At 39.0% G+C, this 25,221-nt stretch overlaps 1 protein-coding gene across 1 annotated transcript in view; it reads left to right on the plus strand.

Moving 5' to 3' along the window:
• The window catches only part of LOC117373751 (tumor necrosis factor receptor superfamily member 14-like), a 36,940-nt gene extending 25,686 nt beyond the window's left edge, over positions 1–11,254 (plus strand). The window contains exons 5-7 of the mRNA XM_055223376.1: positions 6,645–6,803; positions 9,968–10,055; positions 10,157–11,254. Of these exons, the coding sequence (XP_055079351.1) occupies positions 6,645–6,803; positions 9,968–10,055; positions 10,157–10,349 (440 nt within the window). The 3' untranslated portion in view covers positions 10,350–11,254. The remainder of the gene's footprint in view (positions 1–6,644; positions 6,804–9,967; positions 10,056–10,156) is intronic.
• The last annotated feature ends 13,967 nt before the right edge of the window (positions 11,255–25,221 follow it).

Raw genomic sequence — 25,221 nt, forward strand, 5'->3', positions numbered from 1 at the left:
ACGAAGAAGGCCTGTACACTCTGCTATGTGAGGCAGAAGCCATTATCAATAGTCGACCGATAACTAAGGCGTCCAGTGACCCAAACGATCTTGAGGCGCTTACACCCAACCACCTCTTGCTTCTCAAGACCAAAATCTCCCTGCCTCCTGGTCCGTTTGATAGACAGGAATTCTACGCCAGGAAAAGATAGAAACAAATTCAATATGTGTCGGATATATTCTGGAAACGGTAGACAAGGAGTATTTGCTCCTGCTCTAAGAGTGGCAGAAATGGACTTGTTATAGGAGACATTGTGCTCATCGTTGATGACTCTTCCCCATGCAATTCCTGGGTTACAGGTATAGTGGTCCAGATAACCCCAGACAAGACTGGGATGGTACGTCAAGCGAGAGTCAAAATTAAGACTAGTACATTGGACAGGACAATGGAAGTTATTTTCTCTTCAATAAAAATACACAAGTAACACCAATGGACAAGCAAAACCAGGCCTCAACCCACACAACAAGTGCAATACAAAATATGGAAATGATTGATAAATCAAAGAACAAACATTTTAACAGGAAAACTGAATTGCACCAATTGGCAGCCTTCTCAACACATGGAATTAATATGATTAACTGAGATTCAGGAGCAGGACCATGCCTCATCCTCCTGCTCCTCTCCAGTGAACTACAGCTCACCTCAACCAGACTTCTAATTACCTAGAAGCCCTACTTATACAAGCCTATCCCAACAACATCGTCTGTCTCTGCTCTCTCGACAGATTGAGACAGGCTGCCAATCCCAAATGTTAAATGCGTATCTTTGCTATCAGCCCCTCAGATTCAAATGCTGGCCTGTTAAGCATTTCCCAGCCTGATGCTTTCTAGTCCGTGATATCCTCATTCTATGCCAATTCCGAAGAATCTGCGAGCCAGATGTCCGTGGTACGGGCTGCCAGCCAGTGTTCCAGCCTGCAGCTGCCCGCGAACACTCCCGGCACGCACCTAAACCACGGACCTCTACCTCACTGGTCCATATTCATCTGCTGCCAATGAGACTTAGATCTGAGTGTCATGCGTAGTTGATGCATGTTTGTCTTAGGACACATTATTGCTGCGTGCTAACTGGCCTAATGGCAGCATGTAGAAGTTGAACATCAGTCTCACTATTGACCCCTGGGGCACCCTACAGGACGAAATCCGAGACACATTTTCCAATTTCAGTAAAGTACTGACTGTCTTTTAGATAGGTCTTGAACTCATTTAGTGCAGGACCAGAGATCTGGATCCAGAGATGCTGACCCAGTCCTCTAGTTTATGTAAGAGATGATCAACAGTGTCAAAGGCAGCACTCAGATCTATTAGGATCTAGACTGAGACTTTGCCTACATCAGTGTTCACGTGGATTTAATTTGTCACCTGTCTTAGTGCTGTGGTGGGGCCTAAAACCTGAATGAAAAACATCAAAGGAGTTGCTAATTTGGAGAAAATTAATAAGCTGCTGGTAAACTACTATTGCTGGTAAACTACTAAAATGGCAGATTTGAGATAGGTCTGTACTGTGACATCAAGACTGCTCTCCACAATGCCAAATTAAGTCCATTCAAACCTCTGCCCTGGTTTGCCGCCAACTCTTCCAATCTACTTTCCATTCAGTTCACTTAAGAGAATCCTTCGATTAGCCAGTATCTCTTACTCCACCCACATTTCACAGAGCTGCTTCAGGCTGGACAGCCATTCCATATCATGATTTCAACCCTCAATCCTCTTGTGTCCATCTTTTCTATGTTCATCATTATGTCATTAGCGTATTTTACTCTTAACTCATTTTCTGAATTGGCTGGGTTACGTTCCTGAACCAGAGTCTCAGTCCTGAGTCTCTACGCAGCCTCCATATCTATTCAGATCATGATTGATTATTATGATTATGATTATCTATAGGGGCAACAGTGGCTCAGTAGTTAAAGTGTTGAGTGCTCGGACCAAGTTCTGTCATTGTGTTCTTAAGCTTTGACAAGCCTGTAAAGTGCATTACAAGTGTGAGCCATTATTATTATTAATATTAGGCCCGAGCCTGGGACTACGTCCCAGCGAGGTACTCATTAAAACCGCATCCGGAGCATCGAAAATGGCAAAAATCAAGTAGTAAACACGCCCCTACATGGCAGTGAGTGGTGTCAAAAATTAGAACTCGACAAGCTCTAATTGTCACAAAAGACCCTGAGAAAAAATAACGAAAGACCACTTGGTAGCGCCACCTCAAACTTTGATTTTCATGGGGCCAATGGGAGCCCGACTCGGAAGAAAGTCAACATAAAAATCTGTAACTCAAGATTATGGCCCCAGCCTAAAATGTACAGGAAGTCGGCCATATTGGATCAAACCCGGGAATGACAAAGTGCACACTCTCACATTCAGGACATTTCCTCGCACAGTTTTCATCACAAACACTTCAAATTTGGCCAAATCCCACTAAACCCATGTGTGATTAAAGATTATCAATTACATTTTGATTATGACTTTGGGTGTGGTCAGGGTGAATTTTCAACAAAATTGCAATTTTTGGAAAATTTCAATAAAATATTTCTCTTTCACACATGTTTTGCTGGGAAAACGCTAATACAGCATTTATGCACAATTGTGAGCTGAACACAATGATGTGCAAATCAAGGCACTCTCTCACAAAATGGCTCTCTAGCGCCCTCTTCAAATTTCATTTTCAAAAATTCATAGAAGACAATCGATTTGTCGTGGACTTCAGAAAAAATTCACAAGGGCCTTATTTGTGATGGGGCAAAATGTGCGAAAGTCACATGACTGTAGCTGTTATGATTTAGGATAAAAATTATGGGTGGAAAATGCGTTTCCATTATTATTATTATTATTTTGGTAGGCGCTTTGAAGCCATTTTTGACCCCCTGAACGTTAACAAAAAGTCAATTTTATTGGACCCAACATTTAAGATTGGTGAAAAATATATTATTTTCATGTTCAAAAAAATTAATGTTTCAAAATGACTCAATAGCGCCATCTCAAAATTTGAAATACATTGCAGCAATGAGAGACCTTTTTCATCGTAGACAAATGAAATTTGGTACAAACATAGAACATGCCAAGACAAGTAAAAAATTATATTATGACCCCACCCTAAACCCTACAGGAAGTCAGCCATTGTGGGCGGAACCTCTTACATTTGAATTTTTTACGCCTCGGATTTTCTTTCAAGAAACTTGCAAATTGGTCAAAATGAACTAGACCCATGTGGGATTATAAGCAACTTTTTTGGAATTTTCTAAGTTATAAAATGTGGGTGTGGCCAGCCTGCAAAGAAAAAAAGATCTTTTTTATTTTTATTTTTTATTTTTTTGTCTTGGGCAAATAGACATCTTTTCTCTTGCATAGCCTAGGCAGCCACAATCGATATCAATCAACACATGATACAAGAGACAAGGAAAAATAAACAAAAACAGACAGCAAAACACACACAAAAAAAGAGTATCTCCGATTGCCCAAAAAGGAGTGGGAAGAAGAAAACTTATTTAATCCCACCCCCTCTGCTATTATTTCTTAACTTTAGCATACTTTACTTCCTTTCCATGATCATTGGGGACTATGAGTTAGTCTCATGCAACTTAAGTGTTACATCATATTGGATAAGGTGCCAACAATGGTAAGGAAAGTTATTAATACCAACAATGGTAACGGACAGTAAATACCAACAATGGTAATGAACAGCAATACAGCAATAGTAATGGACAATAAATACGACAATAGTAATGGACAGCAAAATACAACAATGGTAATGGACAACAAATACCAACAATGGTAATGGACAACAAATACCAACAATGGTAATGGACAACAAATACCAACAATGGTAAAGAAATGGTAGATACAAAGCCAGCATTACAAGATTACTGAAATTATATTAAGACTCTTCCTCTAGATACTGTGACCAGATCATATTTTTATATTTTTATATCGATGCTTGAATGTACTGATACTATGGCATTGCTTGATGTGTATATCCAGACTGTTCCACAGTTTAACACCACACACCGATACACAGAAACTTTTTCGAGTAGTTCTAACTTTAGGCAATTTGAATTTCTCATATTCTCTAAGATTGTATGTTCTCTCTTTGGCTGTAAACAAAACTTGCAGCTTACTCGGTAACACGTTTATGGAAGCTTTAAATAGTATAGTTAATGTAACATATTTTACAAGATCAGGAATTTTTAGAAGCTTTGAATATATGAATAAAGCATGTGTGTGCTCCAAGTATCCGATTTTATGGATGATTCGCAAAGCACGTTTCTGTAATACAACTAGTGGATTAGGTGTAGATTGGTAAGTATTCCCCCACACTTCAACACAATAAGTGAGGTATGGGAGTACTAAGGAACAGTATAAAGTACGTAGGGCATTTTGATCAAGGTAGTTTTTTGCTTTATTTATTATTGCGAGGCTTTTTGAGATTTTGCTTTTTATTTGTCTAATATGGGCTTTCCATGAAAATTTATTGTCTATTATAACACCCAAAAATTTGATCTCATTTACACTTTCAATTTGAACATCATCAATCAGGATTGGTAGCTCTGTATTAATTTTTGAATTTCCAAAAAGCATAACTTTTATCTTCTTTAAATTAAGCGATAATTTGTTGCAATCCATCCACTTTTTTATTTTATCAAGTTCCTTGTTTACAGTACAAATGAGTTCATTGTAATTTGGACTACTGTAAAATATGTTAGTATCATCCGCAAATAAAATAAGTTTTAATGACGGGGATACATTAAAGATATCATTTATGTATATATTAAACAGTTTTGGCCCCAAAACGGAGCCCTGGGGAACTCCACAAGCAATACCAAGCATATCAGAAGTGTGCACTCCCATTTGTACAAATTGTTCTCTCTTTGTGAGATACGTTCGTAACCAGTTGCTGGCTAGTCCTCTGATCCCATATCGTTCAAGCTTTTTAAGTAAAATGTCATGATTGATGGTATCGAAAGCTTTTTTCAGGTCTATGAAGATACCAATAGCATATTGTTTTTGGTCCAATGCATTTGTGATTTCCTCTGTTGCATCAATGATTGCCATTGAAGTTGTTCTTTTTGCTCTAAACCCGTATTGTCTCTCGTTGATAATTTGATGCTTATCTAAAAATGTTTCGAGACGTGAATTAAACAGTTTTTCAAGAATTTTTGAAAACTGTGGTAGTAAAGAGATTGGTCTGTAATTCATAAAGCAGTGTTTGTTGTCACTTTTGAATATTGGAATTACTTTTGCAGTTTTCATTTTTTGGGGGAACTGACCTGACTGAAATGATAAGTTGCAGATATGCGTCAGAGGTTTTGCTATGTTGTCTATTACCTTTTTTATTAATGCCATATCAATATCATGACAATCTCTGGATGTCTTACCTTTACACTTGAGAACAATGCTTGTCACCTCCTGAACATTTGTTGCAGATAAAAACATAGAATGTGGATTTTGATCAATACTTATCCTACACTGGCAAGCTTTATTATCATGAATTTTTGCAGCCAGCTGTGAACCCACGTTAATAAAGAAATGATTAAAGCTATTGGTTACATCACTCATGTTATGAATTTCACCATTTGTATTGTTAAAGTAATCCGGATATACAGACTTTCTAGCTTCTTGTTTAATTAGACTATTCAATGTCTTCCACATTCCTTTCATATTACTTCTATTTTCATATAACTGTTTTCTATAATATAACTTCTTACTCGTTCTAATTATGTCTGTTAATTTGTTTTTATATTTCTTATATCTCTCTTCATCTTCTTTTGTTTTAGAATTGACAAATTTCCTATACAAATTATTTTTCTTTTTACAAGCATTCATTATTCCTTTTGTCAACCAAGGGTTGTCTGCGTTTTTGCTTTTTGTTTTAAATTCCTTAACAGGACAATGTTTCTTATACAAAACCATGAAAATATCCAAAAAAGTAGTATATGCTTTATCAACATCTGTTTCATTGAAGACTGAGCTCCAATCTTGGAGCAATAAACTATTATTCAATTCATTTGTTGCTTCTTCGGTTATAATTCTTTTACAGACTAATTTACTCTCACGTCTTATTTTTTTTATATCATAATCATAAACAGCAAAAACAGGTAAATGGTCAGTAATATCACAGATAAAGATGCCACTGGTTATTTGATTATCCATGACATTTGTAAAGATATTATCAATGACTGTAGCACTGTGCGAACTTATTCTGCTTGGTCTAGTTATTGTTGGGTAGAGGGACATGGAGAACATAGTATTTGTGAAGTCCTCTATACTTTTCTGTCTGGTTGGATTTAATAAGTCTATGTTGTAATCGCCACAGATGAATAATGTTTTTTGATTGCATGTAATTGCATGTAACTCACACAGTGTCCTATTTTCCGGCATGAATATATGAGTGTGTGTAACTTTGTGTATGTGTAACTGCGTGTGTGTGCGTGTGTAACTGCTTGTGTGTGTGTAACTGCATATGTGTGTAACTATCTGTGTAACTGTATGTGTGCATGGAATTCTCTGTGTGCATGTGGGTGTGCAACACTGTTTAACTGTGTGTCACTGCGTATCTGTATGTAATTGTGTACGTATATGTGTGTAACTCTGTAACTGTTTGTTGTTTTCAGGGTCTGGTCTGAGAGTGAAGGCTCCGTGCTCCTCCACCGCCAACACTGTGTGCGAGCCTGAAGAGGGACACTTCTGTGTGGGGCCTTTAGATGACGGCAGCTGTGAGGCCTCTCAGAGACACAAGCCCTGTCAGCCCGGATACTACATTAAACAGCCAGGTCACTAATTAATACTCATTTAACAGGTGTAATCCAACATTAAAAGTGCTAACAATGTCCTACTGTATGGTCATCTGTGTTTGGACTGGGCCTAAACCCTGTGAAGAAGGTGGTGGGACAGAGGATAAGAGCTATCCTGTCCAACTCAAGCCCAAGCCCCTGCACTCAGTGTTCTCCCTCAGAGGAGCTGTGATATTCATATTTGGTGATAATCAGAATACAGTTACTTACAGTAATACAGTCAAAGGAATACACTGCAGTATTTCATAGCACAATTTAGGCTTCAAAGAGAAAACAGAAAACACATGTCTTGTGGTGAGTACTCTGATTGGACCATGTATCGGAATATGTTACAAAATACATTTAATGCAGGAATTCAGTATTCTGCAACAACAACAAAAAATAAATAAATACATTTTGAAGTCTTCTTCCTATCACTGCTCTTTAAAGTGTACACACATCAAGATGTGTTGATATGTGGAATTTTCTTTTTACACTGTGGCTGTCATTCTCCAACCTCTCGGCCTGTGGATATCCAAAATGGGCCTTCAATAGATCTTCAATAGAGCCAAAAAACAGGACCACAGGGAATCTGGGCCCAGAAAGAAAGGTGTAACTATTCCTTACACAGCAGGTGTGTCTAAAAAACTTCAGAGAATTTTCAGACATTATGAGATTCCTGTCTTTTTCAAACCTACAAACGCTTTAAGAAAGAAACTGGTTCACCCAAAGGACAAAACCCTGAGTCATAAACAAAGTAATGTAGTCCACTCCATTGAGTGTAGTGAAGAGTGCAGAGAGCGGTACACTGGAGAAACTAAGCAACCACTTCATAAGAGAATGTACCAACACAGTCGAGAAAGCTCCTCTGGACCACAGTCTGCTGTACATTTCCATCTCAAAGCCACTGATCACTCCTTTGAAGATAGTGAGGTACAGATCTGAGCCAGAGAAAAAAAATGGTTTGAGAGGGGAGTGAAAGAAGCCATTTTTGTTAGAAAAACAATCCTTCCTTAAACAGGAATGGGGGCCTGAGACATAATCTTTCCCCCATCTATAACCCCGTTCTCAGACCCAAAACAAACAGAACAGGGTCATTAAAGGTCAAATAGGGTGGTTTCAGCTGAAACTGGAGACAATAGCTGTTTACAGCTTCAGTGTAGTTAGCTCCTCTCTTCAGATAGAAGGCAGTGTCCACCAGCAATCTAACCTGAACTGAAGAAGCGGCTTGGATGAGCAGCGAAACGTCTTCACACCTACAACAATTTGTCCCCTTGACAGATTTAAACGTCTTTTGTCTACAGATTTAAATTCACATTCCCATTACATTGTTGCTGTCTCTTTAAGCAAGATAGTTATCTTGCAAAAATGCAGTGGGTATGCAATCTTCTTTGTACACCTATTGTTTTTGTAGTATCAGGGTTCACAGATTTGTGGTGTTCATTGTTCATGGTTCAAAATAAAACTGTGCAGTGTAGGTCGGTGAGGATGAGGTCAGCAGTCTGCAGATGGGCAAGTCCAGACAGGCCCTAGTCGCATTAGACAAAATCCCCATTTTAGTTTGAGGAAGTCCATGTACTTTGACCCTGTTCTTCAACTCTGTTCTGAACAGGTTCTGTTCTGAACTGATGGTGTTAGAAAACATCTTCAGTAAACATATATTGAGTATATATATTGAGTGGTTTGGGTTGTCAATAAAATGATTCCCAGATACAAATCTATCCTAATGTTGTGAAAATGAGGTTTATAGTTTGTAATGGTTTTTGTGATTGTCTAATTGTATACTGATGTTTTGACTCATCTGTGCTGCCATTCTTGTCCAAGACTCTCAATTTGACTTCCTCAGTGCTATGTGTAGTTTGATTACAATAATGTTATCACGATAGCAATCCAACAGCCTGCTCGTTCACGCTAAACAGCTCCACACATTTGTACATGCAAAACATTTTAAGGCATTGAGTTTTGAAGGAAAAATTAATAAATAATAATAATAATAATAATAATAATAATAATAATAATAATAATTATTATTATTATTATTATTATTATTATTATTATTATTATTATTATTATTATTATTATCATTATTATTATAACTCATTCTAAATGTTTTTCTAAATAATTATTTGTGTTCACCTCTGCTCATTCTTGTCCATTCGCTCTTCCCCAGTCCACCTTGCATTCATTAAAAAAGATTGTGCATTGAAATAAGGATCCTATTTTGACTATGTTTGGTTCCATCTGAAACAGACAAAAAGTAAACTGCGGACAAAATATAGGCTTAGTTTGTGCAATAGGCCTAATTTAACAAATGAAATGGCCTAATAGTCATTTAAAATGAACTTGGAGTTTGTGTCTGTCCCTTCACCTCACTCGCTCTCTCTCCCTCACCCTCTCCTGACCTGCATCGCATATGAGGAGCAGGGTGCAGGGACAGGAGCAAAGCAGGCATGGAGGACAACAGTTTAATCAAAAACAGTTAAATCAGCTCACAGAGGGAGGTCATGGACACAGCAAGTACACACAATACGTATGCACAATAAGTATACACAGTAAGTACACACAATAATTACACACAGTAAGTATACAATAAGTACATAACATAATTAAACAGTGAGTATACACAATAAGTACACAAAAGAAGAAGACGACAAATGAACGCAAATCCTGTCACAGTTTTTGTAAAAAATTAAACCCATCCACTCAAAAATTAAATCAAGGAAAATGTCTTAAAAGGGCAGTCACAGTGGACAGTAAAATGTCACTCAGTACGGATATAGATTCATAAAAAGGTAAAATAAGAAATATTATAAAAATATCATTGCCTTTTTGGCTATAAAACTACACATAGCAAATGTAAATTAACCTCAAATTAAGTTTAAAAGAAAAAAAAAGGTCCAGGTACATGTCAGGTACTGAACCAATCTCCAGATTGTGAGCTGGGCTTGGACAGAGCTACTTAGTTGGAGGATTATCAGGGCCGAGCAGAGCCACTGCTAGCCACTTAGCCACTGTACAACAAAACAACAAATAGCCACTAAAACAATAAAAAAAAATCTTACTACTTACTTATTTTATGTTGAAAATGCTGTTAAAATTGTGACACTGACCACATTAGTAACAGGGGTAGAGTCTAATGTAACTTATGAGCCATGTCTCCACAGGCAGTGCCTCTGCAGACACTGAGTGCTCCCCATGTCCTCAGGACACTTTCTCAGATGGGACTGTGTCAGCCTGTCAGCCACACACACAGTAAGTACACACATAAGTACACACAGTACACAGTAAGTACACACTGTATGCAGAGTATTCTGCTGAGGAAAGCTCTGCTGACTGTGACTGTGCTGTTCCAGGTGTGAAGAGAAGGACAAAGTCACAGAGAAAGAAGGAACCCCACAGTCTGATACTGAATGTGCAGAAAGACCCCAGACACCAATCACTGAGATCAGTGTCAGTGTCGTAATTGGAATCATTGTCTTGGTTGCTGCTGTTGCTGTTCCTGTTGTAGTGATCAAGATAAAAAAGAAGACATCCTATGCAATTTAAAATAACAGCTGATCGCTTTACTTTGATCGGACTATATTATGTATATTTTGGGGCAACAGTGGCTCAGTGGTTAGAGTGTTGGTCTCCCAACCCGAAAGTTGGAGGATCAAGTCCTGCTCAGACCAAGTTCTGTTGTTGTGTCCTTAGGCAAGACACTTCACCCACAGTATTGCCTAGTATGACAGGTGATGGTCAGAGGGGCCAATGGCGCAGATTGGCAGCCTCCGTCAGTCTGCCCCAGGGCAGCTGTGGCTACAATAGTAGCTTACCATCACCAAGTGTGGAAATGAATGAACAATGACTACAGTGTAGTGCTTTGAAAAAGCGCATTACAAGTGTAAGCCATTATATATTCTTATTTGTCTAATCACACTTTGTATAAAAAAAATAACATAATTAGTAAAATTACTCTACCATCCAATTTTTCTGTCATGTATACATCCAGAGTTCAGACATTTTTTTTTAATTAATAGAAATAATAAAACATCTGTGTTACCAGTTTGTCAACATCCCCCAGTCTCCATAATCTTTGGTATCCCTCACAGAGGACTGCTGCTGCCCCATGTGTCACTAATCTCATCCTATTCAAACCATGTCCAATTCCACATTTGTTTCTGCTGTGTTTGGTTAATCTAGACCAGTTATTCCCAAAGTCTGTTATGCCGTGCTCCCCACATGTATGACAATCTCAACTTTGTGTGAATAAGTAACTCTTGCATCAATCCAGATGTGTTCCAACCTGTACTAAAGTCAGACAGGGCTTGTGGATTGCGTGGTTACAGTGACAGGTTCTGCTGCAACTTGTGTCAGAATGAATGAACATCCTGGTGCGACACATGTGTAATAAACATGCTCTGACAAATAAAATGGCCTTTTATATGTATGTATTTTGGCATTTCTGAGTGCTTTCCAGTAAAGTTTTGCCCTTGTCCCAAAGCCACCTTTTGTAAGTACTGGACTTTTGTAAGTATCTACAGGTCAAGGCACTGGCAACCCAGGTTCAGTGTACTCATGAGTACAGATTGGACACACAATAAGTAAGTACATACTATACTATAAGTACACACATAAGTACACACATACTTACATAAGTACACAGGATACTAAGAGAGTATGTACATAAGTATGCACAGCACACAACAAGTGCACACTGTACGTACACACTGTATGCTGAGTATTAGTTCTGCTGAGGAAACTGCTGACCAATGTTCGCTCTAATTTTTCACGAGTCTGAGCAAACACACAGCAAGCGGTCACATGGACCACTGTGAGCAACATCAGACGTGCGCACTGTGGTCATGCTGCATCGCATCCATCCAGGTTAAATGGTTTATTAAAAGAATCAAATTACCACATTTACATTTCTGTTATAAGACTTTTAATTAAGTGCTTTAGTCCACTTATACAATGAAAATGACAAAAATCTTGCTCATGACCTGTGTAGTATGTTAATGCTACTGGAAGTATAAATATTTAATTTTAACTATGGCAAAACATGAGCTTCCAACCAAACCAAGCCAACTGTAAACTCCAATGTTGAAAACACACTTAAGATTTTTATGATAAAGTTCTGACTTGTATTATGAGTATAAGCCATTGTGTGAAGATTTAGCTGTGCACTGCACATTATTGAGTTTTTAATTTTTTTTTTAATTTTATCCTTATTTGAACTATACATATTATTGGAAAAACTGATTGAACCATTTGATACTGAAAAAATAAAATAAAATATAATGAAATTTAATTAAATATAAAGTTAAATTAAATTAAATTAAATAAACATCAAATTGATACATTAAAATTAAATAAATATCAAAATTATACATTAAAATTAAATAAATATCAAATTAAAACAAGTAATTTAGCAATTTGGTACGCCACCTTATATGATGCTCAGTGCTCGCTGGTTTAAGTGACATTCACAAAGCGGGATGATTGTTGTCAATATTTGGCACGTTTACGATGAAAAAACTCCAGTGTCTTATCAGCGTGACTGAGGTGTAATGAGGTGCCTTAACTTATTTGGCTTCATACTGTCTGCTGACACCGGTCTGTCCTCGTGTCCCACCGGAGTCACGGTGAAGCCAAGTGCCAAATACTCTTCATCAGACTTCCTCGTCTTACTTTTCGGGTGACTTTCGTGCGTCTCATTACCTCCGTCTATCTCCCCCTTTCTTTTCATCCCTGTTAAAATGTTTTCCATAGTGTCTCTTTAGCAAAAGTATCTCTCGTTCACTGCCCTGTGTCACGATCTGTTCGCTCTCCCCTGTTCTTTGCTGTGTACGCGCTGCGTACGCGCTGTCTACAGTACTAGTGTCATACCTGGAGTCATACGGGGCCCCCCAGGCATCTCACTGGGCGCGCCCCACTATTTGAGAAGCACTGATTTACATCAAGAAAAAAAAAAGAAGACAAACTGTGTAATTTGAAATAACCTATGAAAGTAAATTTGGAACCAACAGAGGAGGGAATGTGTAAAATACACATTTATTTTACATTTTACATTTTAAAGAGTGTACATTATTGTATTGTATACTATTGTATACTGTTACGTTTAAACTTTGGATTAACATCTGACATGGGACTACAGATTAAAAATAGTCTTGTTGACTAACACTGTTAGATTTACACAAAAGTTCATTAATGTGCACTGTCCCTGACATAAATGAAAACATGAATACTTTTACTGAATGGTTTTTAATATTAGCTAAATTCCAAATTAAGTTAGATTTTTGACTTATCTTATAGTTAAAATAAGCCTATCAAATATCCCCTCTGTTAAAACTTTTGGAACTTATATTGTATATTATTATATACAATATACAATATATTATATATACAAAATGAACCCAAATATTTATAAAAAATTAAGAATCAGCATTGAAATTCTTGTCATTGCCATTGTTATCCAGTACTGAAGTGCACACCACATCCCATAATCCAGTACTGAAGTCTGCACATACACCACATCCCATAATCCAGTATGGAGAGGAAGATGGCTTCCACGATTTCTTTTCTGTAATTCATTAGGATACAATATTTGTTTCTGTAATAAAATGATAATTTAGATTTTAAACTGTTACATAATTCCCAGATATGTTTTTAAAGGATATGTTTTCGTGAAACCAAAACCCAAGATATTTAAAAGTGTTGACTCTTTCAATGGATGTACCATTTTTATTTGATCATGTACCTATTTGCATTCAATGATGATTTAATATGTATGAATTATTAATTATAATCATTAAAATCTAGCAGTTTGCTGTTTTAAAAGCACCCGATCAGCAGAGGGAGTACCTGTATACAAAACAGCATCATCTGCATACAAATTTATGAGTCTTTGTCTTAAATTGCAGTCAATCAAATTAATAAATATAGGAAAAGTAGTGGCCCCAAAATTGAGCCTTGGGGCACTCCTTTACTTAAAGTTACAATATTTGATTTAAACCCATTGGCCACTACTGCCTGGGCTCTGTTTGAAAGATAATTTTGGAACCACTCACATGTAGCACAGTCAAATCCAATCTGCTTCAGATGCTTCAAGATGACTCCATGATCCACTGAATCAAAATCTTTAGTTAAATCAATAAACAGAGCTACACAATCTTATTTGTTATCAAGTGCTGTGAAATTGTCTTTTAAGACTTGTAGTGGCAGTACTATGCCCTTTTCTGAAAACTGACTGACAAGACTTTGAAATGGAGCATTTCTGGTACTGTACACAAATGGTTTACTTCCTACCTCACAGACAGAACATTTATGGTAAGCTTAGACACCTGCTCCTCTCAGGTTCATAAAATCACATGTGGTGTGCCCCAGGGTTCCATTTTAGGTCCTATACTTTTTAACCTGTACATGCTCCCTCTTGGTGATGTCATCAGGAGACATGGAATCAGCTTCCACAGCTATGCAGATGATACACAGCTTTACATCTCCATGTCTCCTGATGACACCAGCCCAGTGGATGCTCTTTTTAACTGTATTTTAGACATCAAATCCTGGATGGCAGAAAACTTCCTCCAGCTTAACCAGGACAAAACTGAGGTTTTAATCATTGGTCCTGAGGCCCAGAGAGAGAAACTTTTACCCAAATTACAGTCACAGTCTTTTAATCCATCATCACAAGTAAGAAACCTGGGCGTTATTTTTGACTCTGAGCTGACTTTTATTCCACACATTAAAAACATCACAAAAATTGGTTTTTACCATTTGAAAAACATAGCCAGAGTCCATCCCATTCTCTCTCGGGCCAACACAGAGACGCTGATGCATGCTTTTATCACCAGTCGTATAGACTACTGTAATGCCCTGCTCTCTGGTCTTCCCAAAAAGGCGATTTCAGGTCTACAATTATTACAAAATTCAGCAGCATGTGTCCTGACTCAGACCAGGGGGCGGGACCACATTACACCGGTATTAGAATCCCTGCATTGGCTCCCTGTGTGTTTCAGGATCGATTTTAAAGTTCTTTTACTGGTTTTTAAATGTCTTAATGGTCTTGGGCCTTCTTATCTTACAGAACTGCTTTTATCCTATGAACCCTCGCGGCCCCTGCGCTCCTCCGGCAGCAGGCTCCTAGTCATTCCCAAAGTCAGGACACACACGCATGGAGAGGCCTCTTTCCAGTTTTATGGCCCCCGTCTATGGAACAGCCTGCCGGAGGACCTCAGGGCCGCAGAGAACATTCAGGTTTTTAAAAGCAGGCTCAAGACCCATCTTTTTAGCATAGCTTTTGATTAGTATTTATCATTTTAGTTTACTTCTCTATTTATTTAGTCTTATTTAGGCTGGCTAGTGTGTTTATGTTTTACTTATGTTTTATTTACTTGTTTAGTTTTGACTTATTTTATTATTTATTGATTATTTTATTATTTATTGATTATTTATTTTATTATTTATTGACTTATTTATTAGTTTTGACTTATTTTCTTATTTTTAATCATTTTAGATTTGCCAGTGTTTCCTCTGAGGAGCCCTCTGCACCGGGAGCTGTGGTTGGCTGTGGCTGCTGGGCCCCGGCTCGTGGGCCCCGGCTCGTGGGCCCCGGCTCGTGGGCCCTGGAGGTTTAGTCTTGACCTCATCTCTTCTCTGGGCCCTGGGCTGGTGTCCTGTGGCTGTGGGTGACCCTGCTCCTGGTGCAGATGGTTCCTCTGGTGGCGCTCTCTCATCTGGTTCATCTTTATCCAGCCTGTTCCACTTAAACATATTTTAAATGAAACTGAGGTATTTTAACATGTGTTGAGGTGGGGGGTGGGAGTGTGTGTTGGGGTGGGGGGTTGTTTGGTTATGTTTATTGATGTGTTGGGGTTGGGTTGTTGGGCTGTCGGGTGGCTGGGTGGGTTTGGTGGGTGGGACTGATTTTAATGCTTTGTAAAGCACTTTGTGTTACTTTTTTTTTGTATGAAAAGTGCTTTATAAATAAAGTTTGATTTGATTTGATTTGAAATAAATTATAACTTGATTTGCCACTGTTGCAGATCAAAGCAATTTTGGTATTGGCCAAAATTTTTTTACATTTGTAGTTGTCCCACCTTTATGTAAAGGCAAAGCATGTGCTGTTTTACATAATTCTGGTATAACTTCTATTTGAAATGATAAATGAAAAAATATGTAATAGACAGCATTTAAGGCCTCCATGTAAGTTCAATTCAATTCAATTCAATTCATTTATTTTTGTAACGCCCAAAATCACAACAACAGTTGTCTCGAAGGGCGTTCATGTTTTGGTTGATGGGGGAAACCGGAGTACCTGGAGGAAACCCATCCAGACACGGGGAGAAACATGAAAAACTCCACACAGAAAGGCCTGGTGACCCGGGGATCGAACCAACCTTCTTGCTGTGAGACATGAGTGATGGCACTCAGTCACCGTGCCGCCAAGACACAAAAAACAAAACAACAGGAAGAATCAGACACAACAGGAAAAATCAGACACAACAGGAAAAATCAGACACAACAGGAAAAATCAGACACAACAGGAAAAATCAGACAACATAAGAAATCGGCCAGGCGAGGGGGAGGAAGACCAGACGAGGAGGAGGAGAGCCGGGCGAGGAGGAGGTCCAGCTGTCATCGGGGCATCTGAAAGAGATACACTCCACAGGGGGAGTGGGACAGGGGACAACATGTGAATAGTATTGCTGATGAGAAAATAGGGCAAAGTAGAGGATAGTGCTCAGGTTGCCATACTTCCCCCAGCTAGTTACTCCTACTGCAGCTTAACTTATCCCGGGTTTTAATAACCCTAACTCCCTCACTAAGTAACCTGGTCATATGCTATACCGAAGAGGAAGGTTTTAAGCCTGGTCTTAAATACAGAGACTGTGGGGGCCTGTTTAACATCAGCAGGGAGTTGATTCCATAGCACAGGAGCTTGGTAACTGAATGCTCTCCCTCCCACTGTACTTTTGGACACTCTAGGAACCACTAATAGTCCTGCATTCTGAGAGCGGAGTGTTCTGTTTGGCTGGTACGGGACAATAGCATCTTGCAGATAGGATGGGGCCATACCGTTTAGGGCTTTGTATGTTAGGAGGAGGACTTTGAATTTGATTCTAAGCTCGACAGGAAGCCAGTGGAGATATTTTAGTACAGGACTGATGTGGTCTCTTCTTTTAGTTCCTGTTAGGACTCTGGCCGCTGCATTTTGGACCAACTGGAGGCTCCTTATAGTACTTTTGGGGCAGGCGGCAAGTAGGGAATTACAGTAATCAAGTCTGGAAGTAACAAATGCATGGATGAGTTTTTCAGCAACGTTTTTAGGTAAAATATTTCTAATTTTAGTTATATTTCGCAGGTGAAAGTATGCGGTTTTACAAGCTAGGTTTACATGGGCTGTGAATGAGAGATTTTGATCAAATAGGACTCCAAGATTTTTTACAGTAGGGCTAGAAGCTATACTCACATTGTCGAGTGAGATTATCTGGTCTGACAGAGAATCTTTTTGACCTTTGGGACCAACGACAATGACCTCTGTTTTTTCAGGATTTAAGAGCAGATAATTCAAGGTCATCCAGGTTTTGCTGTCCTTCACACAGGCACTGAGTTTATCTATTTGATCAGTCTGATTTGGTTTCATTGATAAGTACAGCTGAGTGTCATCAGCGTAGCAGTGAAAATTAATGCCATGTTTTCTGATAATGTTACCCAATGGCAACATATACAGAGTAAATAGGGTTGGACCAAGCACAGATCCTTGTGGAACACCACAGGCTACTTTAGAACAGGGAGAGGTGCTCTGGTTTATACTAACAAACTGGTACCTATCTGATAGATAGGATTTAAACCATTTGAGGGCAGTCCCTCTGATTCCAATGTCACATTCTAACCTCTGCAGTAGAATGTTGTGATCAATGGTGTCAAACGCTGCACTGAGGTCCAGTAGGACCAGGACTGAAGCCAGCCCGTTATCAGCAGCTAGTAGTAAATCATTTGTTACTTTAAGCAGTGCAGTCTCTGTGCTGTGGTGAGCTCTGAATCCAGATTGAAATTTTTCAAATATATTATTGTCCTGCAGGTGGCGGCAGAGCTGTTTCACCACAACTCGTTCTAGAATTTTTGAGAGGAAGGGAAGATTAGAGATAGGTCTATAGTTGACTAATTCATCAGGATTTAAGTTAGGTTTTTTCAAAAGGGGTTTAATCACAGCATACTTAAAGGACTGAGGAACGTAGCCATTTTCTAACGACATATTTATTATGTTATGGATGGAATCTATTATTAGGGGGAGGGCTTCTTTGAGGAGTCTGATTGGAATAGGGTGAAAGGTCTTAAAGAGAAAATGTGACTGGTATCTGCCCGAGGTTCAGATTCAACATAATCAAGATCAAAAGGATCACCATTATGATCTTCCCTGCCCTGGTTGCCCTATGTGGAGTGATGACCCTGGCTTATTTGACGATGATAGGGACAGCTGCGTTAAGTGTAGTGTAGTGGCAGTCCTGCAGGCCAGGCTTTCAGAGTTAGAAACGCGGATCCGCTCATTGTAGGCTCTGACCCCGAGTTACAGTCAGGTAGCAGCAGTAGGGACTGTGGACCGCAGTAGCTTTAGCGTAGCTAGCGAGACTAGCCCCCCAGTGCAACCCGTGCAGCCGGGATCAGACCAGGACAGGTTTGTGACAGTTAGAAGAAAGCGTAGGACTAGGACAGACCAGGGACATAGGGCTGAAAATAGGACTGTAGAAGACCAGGGACATAGGGTTGAGAGTAGAGAGCTTCCTGTCCAGAACAGGTTTGCTCCCCTGAGCTGGACCCGGGACCCTCTAGTCATAGGGAGCTCCATAGTCAGGGACGTGGAACTGCCTGCAGCTTCCACGTGGTGTTACCCTGGAGCCAGACTGGGTGACATCGAGGGGAATCTTAGGCTTTTAAAGAAAAGTCAGAATAGGTACCGCTGGATCGTTATACTCGGCGTGGCCAGTCAGAGGTGGTTAAGGTTCAGATAGCTGCAGTCTGTGAATTGGCTAAGTCAATGTCAGAGTCCGTTTACTTCTCTGGCCCCCTCCCAACCTACACCAATTGTGAAATGTACAGCTGCTTTTCAGCAGTCAACCAGTGGTTGACCAATTGGTGCCCGCAGAATGGTGTCATCGTCATAAATAATTGGAGGGCATTTGAGGGGAAGCCTAGGCTTATACGTAGAGACGGCATCCATCCCACGCAGGCTGGTCTAGATTGACCAGGTAAGACTAGCATGCAGAATAGCTCAGGGAAGCACAGTGATAGTGACGTTAGGGAGCAGTTTAGACCAGTGAGGAACAGCTCAGTCAGCGAGAACAGCTCCAAACAGACAGAGACTGTGTGTGCCCCACGTGCCCCACGTACAAAAAGCACAAATAAAACACCCCTAAACTCTGACAAAGAAGCTGTCAGATCTCATAACTTAAGAAAAATAAATAAATGTGCCGCAAATAAACAAAATGATAAGTGTGTAAAATGTGGACTGCTAAGCATCAGGTCTCTTTCCTCCAAATCTCTTTTAATAAATGAACTAATTGGCGACCTTAATATTGATCTGCTAGCCCTAACTGAAACATGGCTTCAGGAAAATGATTATGTTAGACTAAATGAATCTACACCATCAAGTCACATGAACTTTCAGAGTGCCCGGAGCACAGGTCGAGGTGGTGGTGTGGCCGTCATCTCTCATTCCAGTTTAATTCTCAGCCCCAAACCCAACTATACTTACCTCTCCTTTGAAAGCCTCGCACTCTCCATTACGTGCCCCAATTGGAAAAACCAAAAAGCTGTTATATTTATAATAATTTATCGACCTCCTGGTCCATATGCCGACTTCCTGACAGAGTTTTCTGATTTCATTTCAAGTTTAGTTTTTTAATTGGGAAAGGATTGTTATAGTTGGAGATTTCAACATACATGTTGATAATGGCAGTGTTTGCCTCAGTAATGCTTTTGGTGCACTCCTGGATGGGATCGGTTTCACCCAGTGTGAATAAGCCGACTCACTGTCACAGTCACACTCTAGATCTCGTTCTAACCTACGGTATTGAGATTAATGATCTAACTGTCCTTCCTCAAAACCCGATACTCTCTGACATTTCTTAATTACCTTTCAATTTATACTAAAAGACTATCCAGCCCTGCAGAAAAAAAAAAAACATAATGAAAAGAACATTACCAGATAAATCGGTTACAGAATTTCTTTTAAAGAAATTATTGAGCCATTACTAAAAGATATGTCATGTGACAATGAGAATAATTTTAATCCAATTGTCACTGACCAATTGGTTGACAGATCAGACGCACACAGAGAGAAGCTTTGGCGCCGCTCGTGCTCTGAGCAGTCTCTGAAGGCATGGAAGCTCTGCCTGCTCACTTATAAGGCCACTCTGCAGAAAGCCCGAACCAGATACTATTCAAATCTAATAGAAGTAAACAAAAATAACCCCAGATTTCTGTTCAGCACTGTAGCCAGGCTGACAAACTCCCACACTACTAATGAGTCTCTTATCCCCTCGAACATTAGTTGTGATGATTTTCTTCAATTCTTCGATTACAAAATTACAACCATTAGAGACAAAATCAACAAAGCTACTCCAAAAATCAGCTCTGAGCTAATCCAGTCTGTAATGCCAATATCCCACATAGATCCTCTAATAATATTAGATAAATTTACTCCTGTTGATGAGGTGGAGATTACCTCAGCCATCATGTCGTCCAAACCATCAACCTGTTTGCTCGACCCTATTCCAATCAGACTCCTCAAAGAAGCCCTCCCCCTAATAATAGAGTCCATCCATAACATAATAAATATGTCGTTAGAAAATGGCTACGTTTCTCAATCCTTTAAGTATGCTGTGATTAAACCCCTTTTGAAAAAACCTAACCTAAATCCTGATGAACTAGCCAACTATAGACCTATCTCTAATCTTCCCTTCCTCTCAAAAATTCTAGAACGAGTGGTGGTGAAACAGCTCTGCCACCTGCAGGACAATAATATATTGTGAAAAATTTCAATCTTGATTCAGAGCTCACCACAGCACAGAGACTGCACTGCTTAAAGTAACAAATTACTTACTACTAGCTGCTGATAACGGGCTGGCTTCAGTCCTGGTCCTACTGGACCTTAGTGCAGCGTTTGACACCATTGATCACAACATTCTACTGCAGAGGTTAGAATGTGACATTGGAATCAGAGGGACCGCCCTCAAATAATCAAAATCTCTCATTCACAGCCCATATAAACCTAGCTTGTAAAACTGCATACTTTCACCTGCGCAATATAACTAAAATTAGAAATATTTGACCTAAAAGCGATGCTGAAAAACTCATCCATGCATTTGTTACTTCCAGACTTGATTACTGTAATTCTCTGCTCGCCGCCTGCCCCAAAAGTACTATAAAGTACTATAAAGTACTATAAGGAGCCTCCAGTTGGTCCAAAATGCAGCGACCAGAGTCCTAACAGGAACTAAAAGAAGAGACCACATCAGTCCTGTACTAAAATATCTGCACTGGCTTCCTGTCGAGCTTAGAATCAAATTCAAGTCCTCCTCCTGACATACAAAGCCCTAAACGGTATGGCCCCATCCTATCTGCAAGATGCTATTGTCCCGTACCAGCCAAACAGAGCACTCCGCTCTCAGAATGCAGGACTATTAGTGGTTCCTAGAGTGTCCAAAAGTACAGTGGGAGGGAGAGCATTCAGTTACCAAGCTCCTGTGCTATGGAATCAACTCCCTGCTGATGTTAAAGAGGCCCCCACAGTCTCTGTGTTTAAGACCAGGCTTAAAACCTTCCTCTTCGGTATAGCTTATTACTTAGTTTAATGTCACTCCGAACTAACTATGACCAGATTGGCTGGGAGTGACATTAAATCCCGGGATAAGACAGGCTGCAGTAGGAGAAACTAGCTGGGGGAAGTATGGCAACCTGAGCACTATGCTCTGCTTCCTCCTATTTTCTCATCAGCAATGCTATTCACATGTTGTCTCCTGTCCCACTTCCCCTGTGGAGTGTAACTCTTTCAGATGCCCCAATGACAGCTGGACCCTCTCCTCCTCCTCGCCCGGTTCTCCTCCTCGCCTGGTCTTCCTCCTCCTCGCCTGGCCGATTTTTCTTGTCTTGTCTGATTTTTCCTGTTGTTTGATTTTCCTGTTTGTTTTTGTGTGTAGGCAGCACGGTGGCTGAGTGGCAACACTCATGCCTCACAGCAAGAAGGTTTGGTTCGATCCCCGGATCGCCCAGGCCTTTCTGTGTGGAGTTTTGCATGTTTCTCCCCATTTCTATCAGCGTTGACATGAAGTAAGAAGTTTTTGTCTTTCTCACTGCTGGTAAACATCCATTTCCTTTTTCTGTGAAAAAATGCCCAGCCCAAATCAGATCTAGTTGTGTGTGCAGTAATCTTGAAATTTCTATTATTAATTCTGATTTTTCTTTTAGGTGCATGTTGGTCTACAATTTCATTAAACATTAATAAAAAGGTTTATGGCCTTATCAGGGTCAGGGAATTCTGATGTTACTGTAAAACAGGTCAGAGATGAAGACTGCTCACTGAAATGTTTATACAGTCTTCTCAGCTTTACACATTCATGTGTGTAAAGGTGAGAAAGTGAACTCATATCTCAGGACACAGAATTTTTGCACAGAGGAAAGACTTCTGTCCATTGCAACATTTTGAGGACATTTTCAAAAAGTCCTTAAAATGTTGCACATAACAGGAAGCTGAAAACCCTGATTATGTTCATGTTCAATAATGTGATGACGTAATAATTTAAGATTTATGGGGAGAGTTACTGTTTTTAAAAGAAAAAAAAAATGAAATGTTGCATTTTTCTGATAACAATTGCAGTGTTGATTTATTCTTAGTTGCAAAAACACTAAAGACACTAAAAATATAGGAATTTGGATATGTCATTTAGTTAACACCATGAGTTAACACCCCCCCCCCCCCCCCCCCCCCCCACCGTAGTGTCTCAGTGAGTAGTTTGATGCCTTCTACCCCATCAACCAGTGCATCATCCTGCCATTGTGTGTGCCCTTAAGCAAGACATTTCACTCATCTTAAAGTCAGATAACTAGGTTGAACCTGTTTTGAGATATTATGTCTAATTTTTGATGATTGAATGATACCCTGCACTGCCTCATAAATATTTTTTTTCTGTGTGACTTAGTCCTAAACATTGCTGCATTATGAACACATGCCAAAGCTTCAGTTACACACTCAGTTGTTGAGGGGAAGAATAGTCAAACACTCGTTCAAGAAGGATTTTTAAAAGAAAGTCATTAAGCGGTAATACCACTAATAATAGGAAATGCTCCACTGTGTTTTCAAACGCCACACACCTCCACTAGAACCATCATTTCAGACCTGGAATTGCCTAACCTTGAAGTTACAGCTATTAACCTCACTGAAACTGCTTCACATCTTATTGCATCAGCAGATTTTACAGACTTTATATTCTACTTCATTCTATCTCAACTGTAGATAAGGTCAAACTAAAATATAGGCTACAAAAATAAAAGCAACAACTTAAAGCAATTCTGATGTATTGAATAACAAAAGAAAATGCAATTGTGCCATTTAGACAAAGGTTTTAGGCTGAAAAGTTTGGCCACTCATCCAAGTTGCCAAGAGTAAAGCAAGGGCACGCGCAGGCACAAGGGGGCGCGCGCGGGCTGTTAATGATAGTGAAAGTGAAAGCCCTCACTTATGGAGACAATTCTTGGGTAAGTCGGTCCGTTTTGCTGTGAACTAGGGTCTACTCAACATGTAACGTCCTCATAATAGTTTCAAATATGTGTTGTGATAACCTTTTTTAAAAACACCGAGTATATTTTCACAAGCGGGAAGTGCACACAGTTAACAACGAGCGTCGTCATTTGAACAACCTTCAGCCTTCTGCACATACTCACTGACGACTCTCAGAACTTATTCTGTGATTCTATGAACTGAAGTTTTTAAACTGTGACTTAAGTGAAAATAAAGATAGAAAAATACAGTCAAGAGAGATCCTTATCCTACTTCACATACTCAAGCTTTTTATAACTCGCAGAGTAGGCCGATTGGAGAAGTGCATATTCTGGATCCCAGGCAACTTTAACTTTAACTTCTAAAGTGAAAACAAAAACAAAACAAAACATTGCCAACCCTGTAGTTTAGACCTCTACAATGTCCTGAAATGCATGGGATTGTTGTAGGCTATCAGTTTAACAGCAGAGGTGGGTTGAGTAGCCAAAACGTATGCTCAAGTAAGAGAAACATTACTTTAAAATATTATCACTCAAGTAGAAGTAAAAGTGACCCAAGCAATGTATTTTGAGAAATAACTTCAAATGTAAAATTTATTTAAAATCAGATATTTCATTTATTATACATTAAAAAATGAACAGAGTCTGGTATTTCTAAAGACCAGATACAAAAAAAAAAAGTGAAGGTCACTTGTAGACTTACTCACAGTGGGAAGAGCAACATTAGAACATATTCCCAGGTTCATGCAGTAGCTACTGTAAAGTTTAATATTTAGTCTTGTAACGGCTCTGTTTGGGGGTTGATTAAAGAGTGAGAGCTAAATTTCCCTTATTATGTTGTCTAATTTAAGGTGACACGCTACAGGTGAATGGGAAAAAATCTTAAATGTAACAATATAAATTTGAGACTTAAGAAAAAAATGTATGGACAATTTTTGGGACATTCCAATCTCAAAAATAGATTGACCCAGGTTTAAATTTCTTTCTTCTTTCTGTCTTCATATTAGATACTAAAAATATACAGAGGGGATTTTGGATATGTCATTTAGTATTTGATTAAACAAAATCTCACTGAAAAATATCCTTCTGTACATTTTCAAAATCTAGTACAAAACTGTAAAGTTTGATGTATGGAGGTCCTACTTTACAATGTCCCATATAAATCTGGATGAACACCACTTGATTAGCTTGAAATAAATATTAAAGCATCTTTTGGTGCAGATAATGAATAATTGGATGGATAATTAGATAATTTTGTTGTTTCCACATGAAAGCTTGTATGCTAAGAAACTAAACTGGCCAAAAAGCAAAGAAACAAAAAAGTTACGGCTATAGTATTTCCCATAGATTCTAAAAATTAAAACATTTTTTGGCGACTTAAAAATCCATTATAATGAATTTAAAGTTATGACAGCAATAAATGTACTATTTAGAGGATCAGTACATATTAGAGAGAAGCTACTGGGATTCTGCTACTTGGAGTGTAAAATGATTTATATGATACATTTTTTTTTTTTTCTCAAATGTGTTTTTCATCATCATCATCATTATTATTATCATTATTATTATTTTATAATCAATCGCTTTACATTTCAGATTTTGATGTCCAGTGTCTCACAAAGGAGTTAACACCATGAAAACGACTTTAAATACACAACATGAA

The sequence above is a fragment of the Periophthalmus magnuspinnatus genome, chromosome 7, assembly GCF_009829125.3.
Source record: "Periophthalmus magnuspinnatus isolate fPerMag1 chromosome 7, fPerMag1.2.pri, whole genome shotgun sequence".
Classification (NCBI taxonomy): domain Eukaryota; kingdom Metazoa; phylum Chordata; class Actinopteri; order Gobiiformes; family Gobiidae; genus Periophthalmus; species Periophthalmus magnuspinnatus.